Source organism: Ursus maritimus, unplaced genomic scaffold (assembly GCF_017311325.1).
Source record: "Ursus maritimus isolate PB19 unplaced genomic scaffold, ASM1731132v1 scaffold_32, whole genome shotgun sequence".
Lineage (NCBI taxonomy): Eukaryota > Metazoa > Chordata > Mammalia > Carnivora > Ursidae > Ursus > Ursus maritimus.
This window is the reverse complement of record NW_024425786.1, coordinates 9,142,289-9,163,766: the sequence shown is the minus strand read 5'-3', so window position 1 is coordinate 9,163,766 and position 21,478 is coordinate 9,142,289. Positions and strand designations below refer to the sequence as shown.

The 21,478-nt window shown below is 43.2% G+C and overlaps 1 protein-coding gene across 1 annotated transcript in view; it reads right to left on the bottom strand.

Annotated features, from left to right (window-relative positions):
* VPS13D (vacuolar protein sorting 13 homolog D) overlaps positions 1–21,478 on the bottom strand; it is a 260,740-nt gene that overhangs the window by 110,669 nt on the left and 128,593 nt on the right. Inside the window, exons 56-62 of the mRNA XM_040645796.1 lie at positions 20,699–20,807; positions 17,792–17,971; positions 15,912–16,028; positions 14,779–14,928; positions 7,065–7,214; positions 6,059–6,155; positions 3,695–3,843 (exon numbers count right to left, since the gene is read on the bottom strand). Coding sequence (XP_040501730.1) covers positions 3,695–3,843; positions 6,059–6,155; positions 7,065–7,214; positions 14,779–14,928; positions 15,912–16,028; positions 17,792–17,971; positions 20,699–20,807 — 952 coding nt within the window. The remainder of the gene's footprint in view (positions 1–3,694; positions 3,844–6,058; positions 6,156–7,064; positions 7,215–14,778; positions 14,929–15,911; positions 16,029–17,791; positions 17,972–20,698; positions 20,808–21,478) is intronic.

The following is a 21,478-nucleotide window of genomic DNA, read 5'->3' as shown; positions in this document are numbered from 1 at the left end:
TCCTCCAGACGAAAACCGCTGAAGTCTTCCAGAAACTTTATGGAGTTGAAAGAAGAAATACCTGTCCATATGCCATAAGGTCTCGGATCACAAGCCAGTCCCTGGGCCACGTCCTTTCCTTTCTTAGTTTACCCTGCACTAAACAAAACTGTCTGGAATTCATTCTTTAAAGGTTTATTTATGGTACATAGAGACTGTTTATGTGAAGCAGGGTATTTGCCCATTTCCCTCCTGGGACCGTGTTTAAAACTACAGGGATATTTCCCTCTCTGGCACTTTCTGAAATACAATTAACAATACTGGATCTTTTTTCCTTTTAACAAATCTGGTTTTTATTTAGGGAGGGGAGGAAAAAAAGTAAAGGGTCTGAAGTTTCCCAACAAATTATTTCAAGCCTTTGAGAAGACAGTTTTAGGCTTTTTAAATAGTGTCTTTGTTTGAAATTCCCCCTCACCCCCACCCTCTTGCTCTCTGACCATTAAAATGTGGGTTTTCTTCCAAACTAGATTGCTCAATTAAAGCCCTTCTTTTGTAATACCCCAATGCTCTAAATGGGAAAAGGACTGCTGTAGGCCACCTCGTGAAACCTTTTAAAGGCTCCTGGCTTCTTTTGATCTTAAAAAAAAAAAAAACCCAAGTACATATAAACTACCTGGCGTTTTCGATCTTACCCTGCTAGTCTCTAGTAGTGCACGCCGGGGAGAATAATGGAGAGAACGGGGCGGGGGGGGGGGCAGGGGGAGGAATGTCTCTGCATTTGTGAAATGGAACTATTATCTCCCCCTTCTCCCATCACAGAGGAAGGAATCCAATCGAGATAGCAGATGGGAAACTGCTTTGAGTCCTTCTGAACAGACACTATATCTGGCAATAATGTACCCTCAGTGTAAACCTGAAGAGACTTCCCTCTGAGATTTCTGACAGCATCACTTCTGGCCTGGAGTCAAGAGAATCAAGATAATTATTCCTTCAATACCAAAGACATGGTTACCTTTTAGTCAGACTCTTGTGATCCCTGCTCTGGGACAGCACTCCATTCCCTAAGCACATACTTTTAGCCATTACATATTCATCTCAAAGAGCATATTGCTCTTCCTAAGAGCTACTAATAAAGGGATATTACTCTGTTAGGAAACTCTTTGAATAAATGACATTATTTTATGAGTCCCAGACTCCACTAGGAGAACTCGAGACACAGTAAAACGGTGACTTCCACAAGCTGAGAATTTAACTCTGAAGTCCCAATTCCCAGCACCCTGCTTGAAACATTAATGTGCCCCATTCAGGGTGCCCCCCGCCCCACACCTCATGACATGGCCGCTCCACTGGATTTCCCGAACAATCACTTGAAAATGCCTTCCAGAGGTCCCTTCAGCACAGTGCCAAATGAAACATGCGACTTAATGGGCTCCCAGTTTATTGTATGCACGGCGTACACGCACGCGTCGGTACCATATAACCCGGGGTCTGGAGCCGCTTCAACTGTAGGAAATCCGATTGCATTTGTCAGTCTGGGGGAAAGTTCTCTGCTGGGAGCAATTTGAAAGGAATAGTTAGGTGTCTGTGTTTCTAAGTAAGATGATTTAAAAAACAAGAAGTCCTTAACTCTCAGGAAATGCTTAACATTGGTTTGTTGGGTGAGTGCCAAGAGTTCTGGGGGAATATATACTTTATCAAACAAACCCATTCCAAGGGGTCACATAAGTCAAGTGGATACTTGTGGATATTAGCAAGATAGTGGTTTTCCCATGGTTTTCCCCCCACTCCCATGCTAATTATAAGTATCTCCTGGGAAACATGAAATTAAAGCCTATCAAGCAGACAGGAGAGTCTGTTGGAAAGGGCACACCACACTGTTCTCAGGACGGCTGCAAAGCGATTCCTGTGCCTCTGGTCCCAACCAGCACTCCCGACTGCTCATCCCCAGCTTGCCACGGAAATGAAGCAGTCACCCTTACCCTATCCTTATCCAAGTATGATCTGGTGTTGACCAGGCTACTGTCTCATTACCTATAGGTCTATTTTAGAAGCTGTGAGTTGGCAAACCATGTGCCACATGCGGCCCACACATGTGTTTTGTCAGGCCCAAAAAGTTTTTAAGGAAAACAACTCAAATTGGTTGCCAACATTTCAAAACCAAGAGATTCCACAAAAAAACCCAGATTTCTTGCTTCACTGAAAAAAATGTGAGGATCCGGCAACACTGCCGGGTTCCCATTGCCCTGTGACAGCAACTGGCTGGAGCTGAGCCGAGGCTGTCCCTTCAGATGAAGGATGCACACCCCACATGCCATGGTCCCCACCGTACTGCTTCACTTAGCGCATTGCTAGCATAGTCCCGGTAGGCAGCTGAATTTACGACTCCGCGTTTATTATTTGTTTGTTCAGGTCTGTAGCTATGAGTTCAGAAGAGAGGTCATCATGCGGCATCTGAAAGGAGGCCGCGTGGGGTGATGGCCATGTCCTGGGTTGGTGGTCATTGGGGAGGACGAGTGGGCTGACAACCATCTTCAAGGGCAACAAAGGAAAAGAACCAGAAGCAATGGGTCCGAGCTGCAGTGAGGCAGATTTAGACTCAATCTAAGAAAAGCCTTTCTTTTTCTTTTTTTTTTTTAAAGACTTTATTTATTTATTTGACAGAGAGACAGAGAGCCAGCGAGAGAGGGAACACAGGCAGGGGGAGTGGGAGAGGAAGAAGCAGGCTCCCAGCGGAGGAGCCTGATGTGGGGCTCGATCCCAGGACTCTGGGATCACGCCCTGAGCCCAAGGCAGATGCTTAACGACTAAGCCACCCAGGCATCCCTAAGAAAAGCCTTTCTAACAACCACCTGGGGCCTCCTCCTGCTCCCATCATGGCCGACCTACACAGGCCTGAGTGAAAGATCGCTCTAACTCCAACATCCTTGTTCACCGAGCAAGGGGATCACTGAGAACTCCTACAGCTCTGAAATTCTCTGATGCCCAGTGCTCGAGGCGGCAGACGGTATGTGGTGTAGTACAGCACAGTACAGACTTTCCAGTCACACAGGCTTGGGTTTGAATCCCAGCCCCATCCCTTCGTTAAAATAGATCTCACTGCGGCAAATGAAGACGGAATTCAGGCCGCATCTGTCAAGTGTGGGTCAGGATGATCTGAGGCGTGTCGCATTCTGATAACGGTGGTAGGTGAGGCCGCACCTCCATGGCATGCGGCCAAGTGTGTTCCGTGAAGGTAGCAGACATTTCTAGTGTCACCCATTCACAAAGAGATGGATACGGAGGAGGAGGGAACTAGGAGGGCAGGCAGCTCTTGGGCACAGAAGGAAGACACTGTCTTGGTTGTAGCTTTTCTCCTGAATGTGGGAGTGGCCCTAGGAAAGTAGGCTCTTACCTCGTTGAGATAAGCCAAGAAGAGCTAAGAAGACGGCAGATGGGTTTTATGTAATTCTCTGTTTGCTCTCATTACTCCTCAATCTTTAGAAAGTCTTACTTAAATATAAAAAGAAGTGCATATACAAATGTCCATATGTACACACACGTATACACATGTACATATGTGTGTATATATGTGTACGTAGATGTCAAACCTTCAAAAAGGGAAACCTGTAAAAATATCTGCTATAGATGATGATCTTGGACAGGAAAAGCAAATAGTAAACACACTCTTCTTCTCCAGGGAAAGCCATTTTTAAAACCTATCCAGATATCACCTCACCTTAAGATCCAATGGTAGCTTGTTGGAGGTGAACACGCTCAGCTTGATCTGGGGAATGCTGATTTTGAGATTTTCAAAGTAGTATCGAATTGGTGTTCCACCTTGCTCAGCCGTCTTTTCGTGGAGGTTTTCATCATACTTTTCCACCTCTGGTACAAGAGTAAAATTGTGAATTTTTTAAAAAGATGAATCTCCTGAAATCTCACAGTTCAAATGCTAACATTGAAAAATATTCATACAAAAATGTAAATATCTCTCTAACTTTAGTTTTTCAGGGTTTGGTGAGATGTGCAGTATCCTGATGCCCCTTCTTTGTAAAAGGAGATCTGTTCCATGTTGTTCATCAAAAAAGCACAATAGCATCATTTTTTTTGATTTGTGACTCTATACCATCTGGCAGACATCATCTTTGGAAAAAATCATGCATGTGGGGAAGCCAGAGGTCATGGGTGTGTTTGCTGGCAATGAGTCTTCTAGAAACTGTGTTGTTATTATTATGATTATCATAAATGACCCCGATTATCTGCATTTATTTCATAAGGTGATATCCAAATATCATCCGTTGGAGTAGAGTTTAACTGAATCATAATGAACAACATGACCAATTAAATAAAGCATCTGAGTGTGACAGAATGCCTTTAAAAAGGAAGAGGTTGCAGGCTACAAAGAGCTGACGTCACGACAACAGACACCCTGTCTCCCAAACGGTGGACATTTGTGAACGCAGCAGAGTCGAGGCGGATTTTTTTTTTTACTTCTCATGAAGTGAGAAGGAGTGACCTGGGCTGGCACATGGCAACGTGCTCTTGGACTCGCTCCTGTGCCCACGGCCATCTGGTCACCTTGTTTTCACTTGGCTTCACGGGCCTTAGAAATACAACCAAGGAGACTATACAGATCTGCCTATCAAACCCATGTATGCTGGATGCTATTATGGTTCTATTTAGAGAAAACAAGGGACTCGGTTTTAGAAAATGACACTGTAGCAGAGACCTGCCCGTTTGTTTTCAGGGAACAGAAACAGAGAAGGTGAACGAGATGCCCCCGTAAAACACAGGCCAGGATTTTACGAACGTCTATACGATGTTTGGTGAGAAATTTATTTACAGCAACTTACAAGAAAAGCATGTCCAGTAAAATTGAAAGTAAAACTTCCCAGGAAGGTGCCAAAAGACACCGGCTACCTGGCAGGCAGGCCCTCAAGTGGCTGTCTGAATCCAAACACACACTGGTGTTCCAACCCAAAGTGGAAAACATGGTTTGAAACAGACAGGATCTTGCTCCCGATCCCAAATACACTTAAAGTTTGAATCCTAAGTCTGGGCTAAAGAGCAAAAATATTTTTCTTGCATTGTAAGTATATACATATGCACACGTGTCCCCAGTGATTTTTTTTTCTCTAGCCAATGGGGGCATATAAACATACAAGTCCATCTCATCATTTCTTCAGGCTCGATATTCGGTTGTCTTCAAAAGACTAAGCATTACCAAGTTCTTTCTAAGCTCTATATTCAGTCTTACAAAGGCCACGAGGAGGAATCTCGTGATTTCTACATGATTGCTGTAGTGACTGCTGGAACATGCAGGGTTTCCAATAGCTTCTCTCGCTCCCCTCTCCAAAGAAGAGTCAAGTAGAGGCACCGGGGCGGCTCAGTCAGTTAAGCATCTGCCTTCAGCTCAGGTCATGATCCCAGAGTCCTGGGTTTGAGCCCTGCATCGGGCTCTCTGCTCAACAGAAAGCCTCCTTCTCCCTCTCCCTCTGCCGGCCACTCCCCCTGCTTGTGTTCTCTCTCTCTCTTCCCCTCTTTCCCTCTGTCAAATAAATAAATAAACTCTTAAAAAAAAAAAAAAAGAAAGTCAAGTAACTAGAAAACTTGGTAATGACATTAAGGCATAAGGGCAGGGATGTAAAAAGTTAAGAAGTTAAAGCTAGTCAATTTTTTTTCCCTCAACTAAACCAAAGGAACTGCCAAAGGGATTTCTGATTCTTGGCCCCGAGTCTGTTTACTAAACAAAGGTTAGGAAACAAAGTGGTTTGCTAAATGACGAACATCATTTCTGCTATCCTCAAGCAGATGAGTCAAAAAATGCACCACGAAGAGGAGAAGTGTGCTGCTTCGCAAAAGCTTAACCCCAGATACCCCAGGACACCTCTAAGAATACCATCCCGCCCCCCCGCCCCCCCATCACTAGGCTGTACTTGGAAAAAAGCCGCTGAGACACAAGCCTCAGCTTCTGGGCTCGGGCTGTGAGGTGGAAAGGGAGCTTGTCGCGTACCCAGAGGCTGCCTATTTTCACAAGCAGACTAGAAAATGCCATTCTTGGGTCAATTCCCAGACACAAATCTAGAATATTCAACAGTACCTGATTCTGCTTGATCGTAGCCAAAAAAACTCAGCAGCTTGAGGAGCAGTTTCTCCTCAATTTGCACTGTGAATCTCTGAGCCGTGATCATCAGATGCTAAAGATAAAGAAATTCTGATTAATAGTGTAAACACCAGAAGGAACTTTCATCTGGGCCATTAAGAAGGCCCCAAAATGACGTGGCACGGTTTCTTTACTCATGTGATTTTGTAACCACACTGCCAAATGATTTCTGGCTCATCTCTCTCCACATTGTTACAATTAGCCAAAAATTCCAGAAGAGGTTTAATACAAAATTCACCACGCTATTGTTTGGTTTCCGGGGCATCTGTGTCTCCTCAGTCAGGATTACACTTGCAGATGCGCTGCGGTGGACAGCGTTATGGTGCTGAGATCACATGGACAGCAGCTAGTTTAAGGAGCAGTAGGATTTGAAGGCCACATACAGGCTTGGCCCCCATTGGTAATGGTGACAAAGGCCAGAAATATGGGAAGCAACCTCTTAGCTCCCACTTTTCCAGAATTTGCTGCTGTATCAGCTCATTTATACTTGGAAACTTCTCCAGGAAAGAAAGTTCATCACCCTTAAATGCCATGCTTTTATTAAACAGTGTGACAGCTTACACAGGAGGATGTCTGTCCCAAGGTCAGACCCCTCCTACCACTCTCTAATTATTCTATTTTATTAACACATCTGGATCATGCCTGGTCCTGATCAATCTGGAAGATGCTATGCTTTCCTACAGACTTCACTCTGACAAATACAGACTCCGGCCCCTACGGACTCCGCACCATCATGTGCGGTCGTAGACACAGTTGAGAATACAAGGTGCTAGGAGGGGTTGCTGTAAGTCCCCCTCCAGCATGGAGTCAGTTATAGTGCCGTAACGGCACAGGACGACTTCCAGCCACACACCCTGCACTGCTGCTCGGAGCCTCGGCCGTGAGAGAACAAACCGGCCTCCTGCCACCATGCCAAGCCCACTGGCCTCTCCCAGCAGCCTACCTTGTAGATGTTGGTCAGTGCGCTCTTACTAGGGAACTTCACTGCGTTCACTTGCACGGCCGGGCCCGTCTCGATGACCTCATTCTCATTGCTCAGGGGAGTCACATAGAGCATGAAGGGCTGGGTGGTACCGATGAGCTGATTGTCCACCTGGCACAGGAAAAAGCAGCAAAACAAAACAAGAACGGACAACGGCTCAGTTCTCAGCTCTCTTTTATCATTGAGCGGGGTCTCATCGTAGGTAGGACACTCAGAAAGTACCCCTGCCATTTTATTCTGTCTCAACAGCAGCTGGAAAAATAGATCCTCGTGCAGACCAGTAATAATCGTAGTAGGAATGTGTGGTGAGCACCAAGCTGGCCTCCTCAAGTGCATGATCTGAGTCACGGGATACCTGTGAGGCCAAGTCAGGGCTCCGCTACAGTCCTTACCACAACCTGCTGAGGACGATCCCTGTCCTCATGGCACAGACGAAGCAGCTGAGGAGAGAGGCCCTTGCTTAAGGTTACACAGCTGGTCCATCACAGAACTAGAACTTGACTCCAGGTCTGTCTGACCCCAAGCCCAGTGCTCCCAACTGCTATGAATGAAGTGAATGGACACTAGACCATCAAAACTAGGGAATCAGAGGCTCAAATGGCTACCAAATGGAAACAGCGGCCTTTGCTAAAGTGGAGTCCATGCTAGGAATGAAACGATGACGTCAGTGGCGTTAGCGACAGCTCTATTTGCCCACGCCAATCAGCACCGGAGCTGAGCACACACTCTACACCCCACTACGTTTATGGTGTCAGAAGGCTCCCAGCAGGAGCAGCCACCTTCACTTTGTCTTCCATCAAAGCTCCATATCAAAACGAGGAAGAGAACATTTCGGGTACTTTCTACACATTTAAGTGTACTTTCTACACATCACCTAACATATCCCTTACTACAACTCTAAGGGCCAAGAGTCTTCCTCCCCATTTTAAAACCCAGTAAACAGAAGCTTGGAGAACGCAGATCACTTGCCCACATTCACACAGCTAGTGAGGCGGAAGAGTTGGGATTCAAAGGCAGGCATTTTTGGCACCAAATCCTGTGACCCTTCCATTATATCACACGGACTGCCACACAGCCATCTGGATAACCTGCTGGCTCCCAAGTCGCAGAGATAAGGGCGGGAGACTGCCAGCACTTTTTTCTACTTCCATCCTCACCCCTACCGTGTACTCCCTACACAGCAGCCAAAGCAATCTTTCAGAAATACAAACCAAGCCATGTCCCTCCTTCCTTTACACCTGTCAGTGGTTTCCCTTTCTCTTGGGATGAAACCCAACTTCTTGCCATGGCCTCCACGGCTTGCCCAATGTCACCACTGGCCACTCCCCCGCCTTCACCGCACAGCACCCCCCTCCAGATTCGCTCCAACCCCCACACGCAAGCCTGCCGGTTACTTCTCAAAAGGGGGCAACGTCTCCTCTCTCAGAGTCTCTGGATTCTGAGGGAATGCTTTTTACCCTCATATCTTTCTCCATGGCTCACTCATTCTCCTCCTCCAAGTTCAGCTCGCACTTTTGCAGGAAGATCCTCCCAAGCCACTTAAACTCAAAAGCAGCACCGTCCTTCTGTATTCTTGAGAGCAGATGCTAGTCACTTTCCTCGCTTGCTTGCTCCCCTGTTGGCTGACTTCTTCCCTAGGCTGCTAGCCCACAGGGAGCAGAACTCATCTTCTGAGTCACGGCTGTATCTCCAGAGCCCTAGTGCCATGCCCGGCACACTGCTGATGCTCTCAGAATCCACTGAGTGAATCAGTCACATCCAATTGAGGAAACACGAGAGTCCTCACCCTCTTCTGACCTCTCCTTTATTCTCTCCCCAACACACTTGGTACAAGATGGAGAAGAGGCGCGAATTCCAGTGTTATTCTCCCAATTAGATTAGATGCTCCCTAAGGACGCGACCATACTTTCTACTTTTAAATATTTTTAAACATTCTTTCTCCCAGTGCTGTAATCACAGTCAACTCTCAAGCCTGTTTATTTTCTATGATTTACTGCACACATTAAATCAAGAGGTACAGTAAAAAAAATTTTTGATTAGAAAGTTAATGAAATTCATGAAGCACAAGGGCTCCTTGGATCTTCTCTATAAGATAAAAGAAAAAAAGAAAAGAAAAAAGAAAGACAAAGAAATAGAAGTACAAGATAATAACTTTTTAGCTGTCCTCAAACAAATGGGATGTGATTAACCGGAACTATCTTCTCTCTGCAATATATGATAAAAACATTTTTCTGAAAGGGGGTTTCGGGTGGATGGAGATGCACGGTGTGAGCAGAAGGACGCCCCGGTCATGGGCACGCACTGCACACCCTCAGGAGGAACGCAGGCTGCCCACCTGGGGAAAGAACCAAGGTCCAAGTCTTTGGATCCTTCTTCTGGAAATGTTCACCAGGAACTGGTTTCCAGGACACGGTAATCCTGGTGGAGGCTGGAAAGAAGGGCTGCAAGCGCAACTCTACAGAGAAAAGAGTTGTCTTGACAGCATGACGACAAAACTCAAGCGGAAACTGTCAAAATCAACCTTTTTAAAAACTCCAACAGTTAACCAAAGGCTTGCAACAACCCAGGGATCATTTATTAAAGTTAGCTGAAACTCAGCAAGAACAGCCAGTTCTGTGGTGTTCCCATGGATCCTTCCCCACCCGCCCTCCCCAGGTTCGCAGTGGCCTCAAAAACCAACAGCCCCACACCCGGGCAGCCAGTGGAGGACTGGCACGAGCTTGTAGCTCCCCCCTAAGCTCTATCCCCAGAGAACAGTCAAGTTTTGGGCTTGTCTGGCACCTCTCCCTTTCTTGGTATTAGTAATTTGTGTCTTCTCTCTCTTTTTTCCCTCCGGATCAGACTCCTTAGAAATTTGCTAGTTTACTGATCTTCTCAAAGAACCAGCTTTTGACTTTATTTATGTATTTATGTATTTATGTATTTACGTATTTACTTTACTGTGGTTGCTAGTTTCTACTTTAGTGGCTTCCACCGGGATTCTTATTATTTCCTTTCTCCTGCAAATGATTTTGGGCTTAATTTTTTGTTGTTTAGTTTCTTAAGATGATACCTGAGTTCACGGTTTCCAGACCTTTCTCCTCTAATAGTGCTATAAATCTCCCTTCAGTACAGCCACAGTGGTGTTCCACCAACTTTGACATGTTGTGTTTTCATCTCCATTCAGTTCAAAATATTTTCTAATTTCTATTTTGATTTCTTCTCTGATCTCTGGGCTATTCAGGAGTGCGTTTTTTAGTTTCCAATCATTTGGGGGATTTTTCCAACTATCTTTCTGTTATTTCCACTTTGATTCCATTATGATCAGAGAATAGACTGTGTGTGACTTGACTCCTTCTGCACTTGGGAGTTGTTTCATGGTCCAGAATGTGGTCCCTCTTGGAAAAGTTTCCTGTGCACTTGAGAAGAGCGTGTTTTCTGCTGTTGCTCGGTGGGCTGCTGGATAGATGTCGATGAGGCTGCTTGGCGGGTACTTGGCTGGTAGTACTGTTCAAGTCTAGTCCGCCTTTGATGAGCTGCTGCTTATTTGATAATTCGAACAATTATTCAGAGAGGATGATGAAATTTTCTACTATGATTATGTATTTGTCCATTTCTTCCTTCAGTGCTATCAGTTTTTGCTTCCTACATTTCAAAGGCCTATGATCAGGTATATGAATAGTTGGGATCGTTATGTCCTCCTCATAAACTGTCTCTTTTATCATAAGGAAATTACCTTCCTTACTCCTGGTAATACGCTTTGCTCTGTAATGATTCTGACAGGAATCCAGCTGTTCCCACTTTCTTAGGACTACTTCTAGCTCAGTATGTCTTTTTTCACTCTTTTCAAGCTAGTGTCTTTATATTTAATGTGTTCCTTGGAGGCAGCATATAATTGGATCTCGCTTTTTAATCCAATCTGATCGTCTCTGCCTTTCAATTCAAGGTGGTTATAGCATTTACGTTTATTTAATTGATACAGTTAGGTCTGAATGAGTCTACCATCTTGCTATTTGTTTTCTATTTGTCTCATCTGTTCTCTTCCATGTTTTCCACTTTTTCTGCCTTCTCTTGGGTTATCCATCTTCTCTCCTTTGTTGGATTATTAGTTGTAGCTCTTTGCTGCTTTAGGGTTTACTGTATTCATCTTTTACTTACCAGTTTATGTTCAAATGACAGCATACTACTTCATGCGTAAGAACATTACAGTTAACATACTTCCATTTCTCCTCTCCAAACGTTATGCTACAGTTGTCATTCACTTTACTCTAACATGTTATACATAGACCCTAAAATACAGTGCTATTAGTTTTGTCTAAGCAATTGATTCTCTGTTAAAGAGATCTAATTAATTAGAAAATAATCTTGCATTATTTACCTGTGTATTTATCACTTCAGGTGCTCTTCATTTCTTTGTGTAGATCCAGATTTCCATCTGCTACCATTTCCTTCTGCCTGAATGATGTTATTTAACATTTTTTTTTAGCGTGAATCTGCTGGCAATGAGTTCTTTTAGCTTTTGTATGTCTAAAAACATTTTTATTTCACTCTTGTTTTTTTTTGTTGTTGTTAGTTTTCAAAGCAAAAGTAGATATGATTTCTGATAGGCTTTTACAAATGCGGAAAGTAGCTTCCAGGCCCTCTTCTTTTAAGGATCTTTGGAGATTCATAAGAACTACAGCTTTGAAGATTGCAGTTAACATCCAAGGAGGATGAAAATTCAGTGACTTCCCCAAAATAATTAACGTGAAATTACAAGTCCTGATTATTCTCATTTTCTTTTTCACAAAATGCTCCATAGAGTTTTAAAAAGACACAAAAGGCATTTTTTATTTAGATAAGCCTGTTAAAATATAAAAAATATAAAAAAATATATAAGACCACAAAGCAGTGTGACAGGTTTTCTTTTGTCATTTGTAAACTCTAGAGAAGACAATCCTCAGAACCCTAGAAGTCTGTGGAAATCTCTTCCTTTACAATCAGGATAAACTCCATCCAAGCAGGAGTCAAGGGATCTGGGTTCCAGCTGCCATCCTGCACAGCATGATCGTGAACAAGTCTCTCAACTTCTGGATAGCACAAGCCCCGTCACAGGATGAGAGGGGCTGACTGAGGTCATCTTGAAGATCTCTTCCAGCTCCGTGATTTTGTAATGCAATGAAATCAGACTAACATGTTCCAAGCTGTTTGGGGTCAGGGATGTTGGAACCTATATTGAACGTACAGTACTTTTAAAATTCCTACTTCTTTTTATGAGTCCTGTTCTTAAATTTATTTTTTTCCAAGTTCTTCCGTGCACTGAAATATATTTTCCTATTTAACAGCCTCTTCATTCATAGCAGTTAAAAAGCTTCTCATGGATGTATTTCTCATAACTTGCTTTTTTTTTCTGAATTGCTGCTTTACGTTCTCCAAGATCTCTTCTGCAGTTGTGGAGGCCAATAGCTTTATCACTTTTTCATGAAATTACCACCCTTATCCAAAATCACATCATCACTCTTCCTGAGCTCCAAGACCTTGGAAAGGCACCAAGAGAGCTCAGCATTAGCCTCTCCTTCCGACTGGCGGGGGGCTGTGGGGGGGCTATGATAGCCACGCTCACAACTTTTGCTGTCACATCTGTTGCAGCGTTTTGTTTGGACCCAGGTTTGGCATGGATGGCTATGGTGACACAACCTTTAAGATCAACCGCCACAGGACCTAATGGAGGAAGTAGTCTCTCTGGCTCCTTGCTCTGGTTCTTACCCTTGTTCATCACGCCAGCTTTCTTGGGCATCTTGGCGCCTAATGGGAGGAACCGGGCAGAAATGATTCACTCTTGTTTTTGAGAGATACATTTGCTGGGCACAGAATTCTAGGTTGACAGTTATTCCTCCTTCCGGTACTTTAAAGACATTACTATCTTCTCGCATCATTCCCAATGAGAAGTTAGCTCTCATTCTCACTTTTGCTCCTGGCATGTGACAGATCTTGCTTAACCTGGATGACTCATCACTGTTTTTGAGTAATTTAATTATGATGTACCTTGGAGTAGTTTCCTTCATGTGTGGGCATGCATACGCGCACGTGTCTCTGGTCGTGCTGGAGCTTCTATCTGTGAGTTTAGTTTTGCTGGCCAGAAATTTGGAAGAGTTCTTCAAATATTTTTTATATGCCCTCCTCTCACTCTCAGCCTTCGGGGACTCCAATTACCCATGTTGGGTTGCTTGAGGGTGTCCCCTAGGTCACTGATGCTGTTTTCTTTTTATGGATTATTTTCCTCCGGGCATTTCAATTTGGACAGTTTTCATTGCTATGTCTTCAAGTTCACTGATCTTTTTTCTGTACTGTGTCATCTGCTATTAATTGAATGCAGTGTGTTTTTCATTTCATTTTAATCTCTAGAAGTTTGAGTTTCTCATATCTTCTATGTCTCTACCTAACTTTTTGAACATGTACAATGCAGTTATAATAACAGTTTTAATGTCCTTCTCTGAAAATTCTAACATCTGTGTTAGCTCTGGGTCCGTTCAACTGATTATTCTCATTATATATTGTGTTTTCCTGCCCCTTTGCACACCTGGTAATTTTTGACAGGATGCCAGATATTGTGAATTTTACTTTGTTGGGTGCTGGGTACTTTTGTATTCCATTAAATCTTGAGCTTTGTTCAGGGATACAGTTAAATTACTTGGAAACAGATTGATCCTTTCAGACTTTCCTTTAATGATTTGTTAGGCAGGTCTGGAACAGTGCTCAGCAGAGGGCTAATTATAGTTCACCACGAAGGCAAGACTTTTTGGAGGACTCTTCTCAATGGCACATATGTTATTAGTGTTTCTAGTCTGGCTGGGGGAACAAATCCCATCCCCAGCCCTGAGTGAGCAGCAGATGCTGTCCCTGTGAGATCCTTTTGGATGGTTCAGACGGTAGTTTCCTTCCATACATCACTGATCTGTCCTTTGCCGAATGCTCACAGAACCCCTCTGTAGATCTCCTGAGCCTTCTTTCTATGCAGCATGCTGTATGCAGTTTTAGACCTTTCTATGCAGTATGCTGCCCTGTGAAACTCTAGATGACTTGGTCCCTGGACTCTCTGCCTGGCCTGTTCAACTCATTCACTCGGCTGGGCTCTGTCTTAGTCTCCCCTCCCAGTGCCATGGCCTGGAAACTTTCTCAAGGCAGTAAGCTAAAGTGAACGCAGGGCTCAGCTCTTTTGTTTCCCACCGCTCAAGGGTCACTGTCTTTCAATGCCTGATTTACAGTGCCTTGAACCTGTTGTCTCCTTATTTTATCTGGACTTGGTGGCTGCTTCAGGTAGGAGAGTAAATCTGGTCCCTGTTAGTACATCTTGGCCAGAAGCACAAGTCCAGTTCCCTTGTTTTTTCTCCCTGTAATGAACTTCAATTTCTCTAAGGATGGTTAAATGATTTCCTGTTATTTTTTCCTATTGGCAAATAGGGAACCATGTGCCACTTTCCTCCATGCCACTTTGACTAAAATTATCTAATTTACTGATGAACTGGCTACTATACAGAAAAATTGGTGAGACAAACATAGACAGCAACAATTATTTTCATAGAATAATTTTTTGAAGGCCATAATAAGATTATCTCCACCACAGCATTAATGTTTTTACGACACCAAACACTGGATCTGCTCGGGTGCTCAGCAAGAACACAAGGAGATTTAACAAGTTCTGAACTCCCCCCATTACCTGCACGTCCTGTATGCTGAGCTCAAGCATATGACTTGTTGCCAACTGTGTATAATGCACATTGATTCCTGTAAGACTTGCAAAGACCAGTTCTTCTGGGACTTTATTAATTAAGGACAACCCAATTCCACCTTCTAACTTCACAAGCACCTGAAAGGAAACCAAAATACAACACAGTTTAAAACAGAGGTCAAGGTAGCCAAGGGACTACAAGGAAACAAATGGCTTTAAATCCCTCTACTTTACCTCTGAGCAGGTAAAAACCCAACTCCAGCCTCTCACTAGGAGCCTTTCTCTGGGCACAGTGCCCGCCCCACCCAGAACTCCAAAATGATATGATATGATAACACCTCTCTTAGAGCACTGAGGACAGTCTACATTTCATTATAGGAAAATAATTGAGACTCTTTCTCCCTATTTGGGATACAAGCTTTTAGTAAGCTATTCATTGGACTTCCATAATATCTGACACAGTGCTTTACATGTAGGTCCTTAATTTTTTTAAAAAATCATTGAATAAATATCCAATAAGTGTATGTCTTTTTTTTTTTTTTTTAAGATTTTATTTATTTGACAGAGAGAGAAAGAGAGAGCACAAGCAGGGGGAGCGGCGGAGGGAGAAGGAGAAGCAGGCTCCCTGCTGAGCAGGGAGCCCGATGCGGGGCTTGATCCCAGGACTTTGGGATCATGACCTGAGCCGAAGGCAGATGCTTAACCAACTGAGCCACCCAGGGGCCCCAGTGTAGGTTTTCATGTTCACCTCATGCTCCTTTTCAAACTTTTCACTTTCCAATGCCCAAACAAGGAAAAGAGGAAGAAAGATGACAAGAGAAAACTGAGGCCCCTCAAAAAATCTAGTTTGCTTATTCTTGACCTTTATACATCAAATAGTTTAGTTTTCTTTATTGTCATCTTTCTTTTGCAATCATTATCACATTCTGATTCAACTTGAGCTGTCATTTAATGAGCATAGTCACACATTCATGTTGTGATGACATTAACACCATGAAGCAACAACTATATTTAGAATTCACGGTGAGCAGAGAAAAAAGAGGTCTAAAACTGAGAAAACCATACAGCAAAATTCTAAAAATTAATGATAAAGAAATGAATTTGCAATACTTAAAACTTACTTCCAATTCCTGCTCTGTGTCTGGATTCTTTAATTTCTGTACCTCTTGTTCAGTAACAGGAAGTTCATCCACTTCATATGATGAACGGTCACTTTTCCGTTGGGAGAAATCTGTTATCTGAAGTCGAATAAAATACTATACTAAGAGGGCTCATACTTTCACAGTGAAACCCATTCCACACCAACTGTATAGGTCAAAAGTCACTATCTGCTCAATAATCCGTTAGAAGTGAATGGTTTCGGAAATGCTGCCAGGTAAGACTTGGGTAATAATGAAATAAACTTGGTTTTAAGTCTGCATGGCAAATGCCAAGCTACAGACCTCGAGAGCCTCCTGTGGGGGGGCTAGGCATCTACAGGTGATCTAGAATTACTTGTCAAATCAAAATATGCAAACCTCAAGACCACTGCATTCAAAGTCGGCCTTGAAAGAAGGGTGCTTTTATAAGAGGTATTCTGGATTACGACATACTACCTCGGAGAGTTCACTGTTACATGCCAGCATCTCTCCTTTTTCCCTCAGCTCTCTAATTACACCATGACCTGATAAAACTTTATCTCCAGCACAAATCTCTCCCCTGAGCACCAGACCCATAGTTACACTGACTTCTAGACATTTTCATGTAGACAGTATATACTAACAAGTCCAAAACTTAACTCCTCATTTCTCCCAGAAGTTTGCTCTGTGACATGGATTACTGTCCTCATAGTTGCCCAAATCAGAATCCTGAAAGCCATTCCTGACTCCTTCTTCTCTCTCACCCTCACCTTCAGTCAATCACTAAATCTGCCGGACTTTACCCCTTAGTCAGCTTCCCTTTTGGCTTGTTTCTCTCCACCCACTTTGGGCCCACCCCTGCCACACCCCTGCCATTACTCTAGTCGGGCTGCCACAATCTCTCATCCAGATTTCTGTGGTTGCCCTCAACTGATCTCCAGTTTTTGTCCACTCCAGTCCTCCACACTGCAAACAGAATGAGCAATCTAAAATACATTTCTGATCATGTCATTCCCTGACTCCTCACTGTCACAGAAAAACCACAAAATTTGCAGCATGTATCAGGCTTTTCATAATCTGACCCCTGCTTCTGTCTCCCGCATTATCTCGGAGCTACTCTGTGTGCCTATTGGGTCATTCACTCTTATCTCCAGGCCTTCACTTACCAACTTCCCAAATCCTATATAATTTCCTTATTATGTTCTTTGTTTATTGTTTGTTTACCCCTCCAGAATGTGAGTTCCAAGACCACAGGGAACTTTGTCTGTTTGTTCCGTAGTATGTGCTCAGTACCAAGAATTGAGCTCGGCTCTAGTAAGTACTTAGTAAGTAACTGTTGAATGAACACGCTTCCTATTGGGCACGGCCCCTTCACCTTCCCTTTCGATTTGGCTAACTCCTCTCAGTCAACCTCTAGATCTCAGCTTAAATATTACTCCTCTCAGGAGGCCTCCAAGTCCGGGAATACGAATCCTTCCTGTATACTCTGTCCAACACCCTCCACTCCTGCTTTCAAAACACAATACTATCATTGTCTGACCAGGGACCCCATGTTTCTTGTTGTTAACATATCAATTAAACATTTCTAATACTTATTTCAATTAAACATTTCTAATACTTAATGACTGATAATAACAATATTTACCATTCTTGGCATTACCTTCTTTAAGTCTTACACCTTTTTTTTTTATATCATCTTGTATTTTTATACTTCAATTCTTGTAACAACTTTGTGAAGTAGGTCTTACCCCTATTTTATAAACGAGGACATCATATCCTCATAGCCAGCATAAAAGTTTCAATAAATATTTGTGGAATGACTAACCAATGTGTGGGGGGAAAGTACAGTGAGATTCACGTCAGTTCTTATGATAAATCATCACCTGGAGCGCTCTAGTTGGTCCATCTGGGATGACTCTGACGGATAACATTCCAGAACCAGGCCTCATTTTTTGGTTGATAAATTGTTGTTCAGGTGGGACTGGCCCCAGAAGCTCCATGGAAGTGTCAGGACCAAGAACAACTTCAGCTCCATCAAACAAACCAGAAAGCCCTCCTTTGGCCTAAAAGAATAAGGATGTGTAAGAAAAGGAAAAGGCACTGACTCTGACAATGTAACATGTCATTTGAAACAAGTTATCATATTTAAATTCTCTTTGGAAAGGTCATGATCAATTTTGAAGAAAGCATTTACTATTTCTTCAGCTTTACTGAAGATAAAAACCAGGAGGATTACCTGAGCAAGATGGAAAGTTATGCTGTATGAATTTAGGGAATTCTGAGTAAGAATAGAGTATATTGGTTTAGTAATAACTTCCAGTCATTAACATAAGCTTTTTTAAAAAGTACCAAAGTCCTGTTTCTCATGAGTATTCTCATTCGGATTTGCTTAAAAATCTAAAACATTCTGAAAATAAAGTAATTATAACTATCACTCAGCCTTCCAATAAGAAGCTCCACAAACAGGCCTATGGTTGGACAGTCAGCTCAACTATTCAAAAGATGGTGCTTCTTCTAAAATGAAACAGGGAACGGTGAATGTTATCTGAGAGCCAGCTATTCAGACCTTTAGAGGAAAGTATCTTCTTGCTATGTGTCCCAAACAGAAGGCTATGGGACCATGCCTATGGGACAGCCGATACAGGGCTAGAGACGATAATGGCTAGAGTGTCTTGATCCCTTTTATTAATTTTTTTTTTAAAGATTTTATTTATTTATTTGACAGAGATAGAGACAGCCAGCGAGAGAGGGAACACAAGCAGGGGGAGTGGGAGAGGAAGAAGCAGGCTCATAGCGGAGGAGCCTGATGTGGGGCTCGATCCCAGATCGCCAGGATCACGCCCTGAGCCGAAGGCAGACGCTTAACCTCTGTGCCACCCAGGCGCCCCCCCCTTTTGTTAATTTTTAAATACTGAGTAATGAAAAGGAAACTCTGACCTGGGTTTACAGGACAGAGTTCAACACGGAGAAAGCTTTTTATGATTGTTGTAAGTTCGGAAAGAAAGTGTGTACACAACCTTATCAGGGCAGTATCAGATGCTAAATGCCTTCAATTACTTTATTTAGAATAATAAGACTGAAACAAGCTTATTTCCCTAACCAGAGCACACCCTGCTCAGCTGAATACTGTTGTTATGGGGTCATTCACAACCACAGAAATGATGAAAGAGATTCAAGAAACAACAAACACCAGCAAAGGATGGGGGCGGGGCGCTGCTCTAAGGGAATCTGAATTACATGGGCTTTAGGAACAAACCGGAAGGAAAGTCCAGGTCAGACTCGGGGCCCAACAATTACAACGCGCCCTCTCTTGCCTCCAGAAGCCTGAATTGTATTGCTAATTGAAAATCACAAATCCATTCCAGATGTGTGCTTCATAGAAGTGAGCAGTTTGTGTTTGACAGAAAAAGCTCAGGGCAAGAAAGATAAAGAAAATAAATCTAACCAAACAGCAGGCAGAGGCTCCTTCCAATTTTGTTCATTGACCTGGTGAACAACCTCCCACTGTGAAGGGACAGCCTGGTGTCCACCAGGGACAAACACACTAAGGGTCCTCTAGCCGGGGCCTGATGCTCTCGTGTTTACCTTCTGGGTAAAGCCCTGGGCTGAGGCAGAAACTGCACCATGTCACACATATTGTTCAGCTATATGCCCAAACCTCTGCAACAACTTCCTACCTGCTCATCCCAGATCCGTGGTCTCATTTCCGGCTTGAAGCCAGAAGGGCAGAAAATCCAAACTCCTGGTCATTTTCTTTTTTTCTTTTTTTTTTTTTTTTTAGAAGATTTTATTCATTCATTCGACAGAGAGAGAGACAGCCAGCGAGAGAGGGAACACAAGCAGCGGTAGTGGGAGAGGAAGAAGCAGGCTTCCAGCGGAGAAGCCTGACGTGGGGCTCGATCCCAGAACTCCAGGATCACGCCTTGAGCTGAAGGCAGACGCTTAACGACTGAGCCACCCAGGTGCCCCTCCTGGTCATTTTCTAAGCATGTATTTGTTTATGAAGTCCCTGGCAATTTATCATGGGATAGACTGGTTGAGGACAGAGGACACTGACCAGCAATCTTCATTCTTACATTTGCTACAATAATTAAATGCTTACTTGGGCACCGCTAAGAATGCAGAAATAAACAGAATGTAGAGCCTATGATGATTTCTCACCATCTCCTAGAACACTTCACAGAAGACTGCTGTAGATATTAGATTAACTCCACAGGCCTAAAATTAATCCACTTAACTTAGTGGTGGGCTTTTAGTTGGCATTTTTCTTTCTTTCTTTTAAAAATTACATAGGTAATTTTTTTAAAAGATTTTTTTCAAAGGTTTTATTTATTTCTTTGAGAGCGAGCACGAGTTGGGGAGGGACAGAGGGAGAGGGAGAAGCAGACTCCCTGCTGAGCAGGGAGGCCGATGTGGGACTTCATCCCAGGACTCTGGGATCATGATCGAGCTGAAGGCAGGCACTTATCCGACTGAGCCACCCAGGGACCCCACATGGGTAATTTATATCCTCAAAGAAAAACAATCCAGATAAGCCAAGAAAAAATATCCCATTACTTATTGGCAACCATTCCCAATACATTTCTTATATATCACCTTCAAGAATACTTTCCCTGTAAATACCCACAGATGCACAACAAAAGCTCCTTGATTCTCTGACTATAATGAAATAATGCATATTTGCTCTGTAATGATTTTTCCCTTTCATTGTATTTATCTTAATTGAGACTTTGCTTCAGAGAAGGCTCAACCATTGCTTGCTGCAGCTGAGGGTGTCAGACACTACTGACCTGGACAACCAATCCGTGCAACCCACAGGTCAGCTTTCCTTCCCGGAAACTCCACGTCTGAGTTGTGCTTCGCCTGCGATCCGGCTTCCTGAGCATCAGTGGCTCATACCTGGAATACAGGAAAATGCAGCGAGTCCTAGAAGCCAAACATGTTAGGCCGAAGAGAGTATCAGGATCATGGTTTTGTTCTTCTTTCTTCCAATATCCTCCACCCTTAAAACCTAATGGGCAGGTAGCCTGAATCCCACGGCAGCTAGGTATCTCTTAATGAGGAAAGAGGAAGGAGACAAATGGAAAGCAACAAACAGGGGTACACAAAGGAGTACCAGTCTTCCCTGCATTCCCACAGTGACGGGCTGTCATGCAGTTTGAGAAGGGTTGTCTGCTAAATAGATCTGAAAGTATTTTCAAGAGGCTTTTTTTCTATTTAATTCCCAGTTACTTTTATTTTATATTAGGTTTTCACCTGTAAGTCATGTAAAGTACTTAAGGAAGTGAGTAAGGTATCAACTGGAAACAAATACACGGACTGCATAAAGAAACTAAGGCACAGGCAAATCAAATAACTTATTTGTCCCCAATAACTGATTCGAACCCAAGGAGTTGGTCATAAAAACACATTTGATTATTCTCTCAATAATTTATTTCTGCTTTTGAAATATTTAATAAGAATTCTTAAAAAGATTTTTAAAAACCTCCTCATTTCTAGGGAACCTTGGAGGGTAGAGGTTTGGTGGAAAGAGATAATTCACTTTTTCATAACATATCCTTCTTACTGTT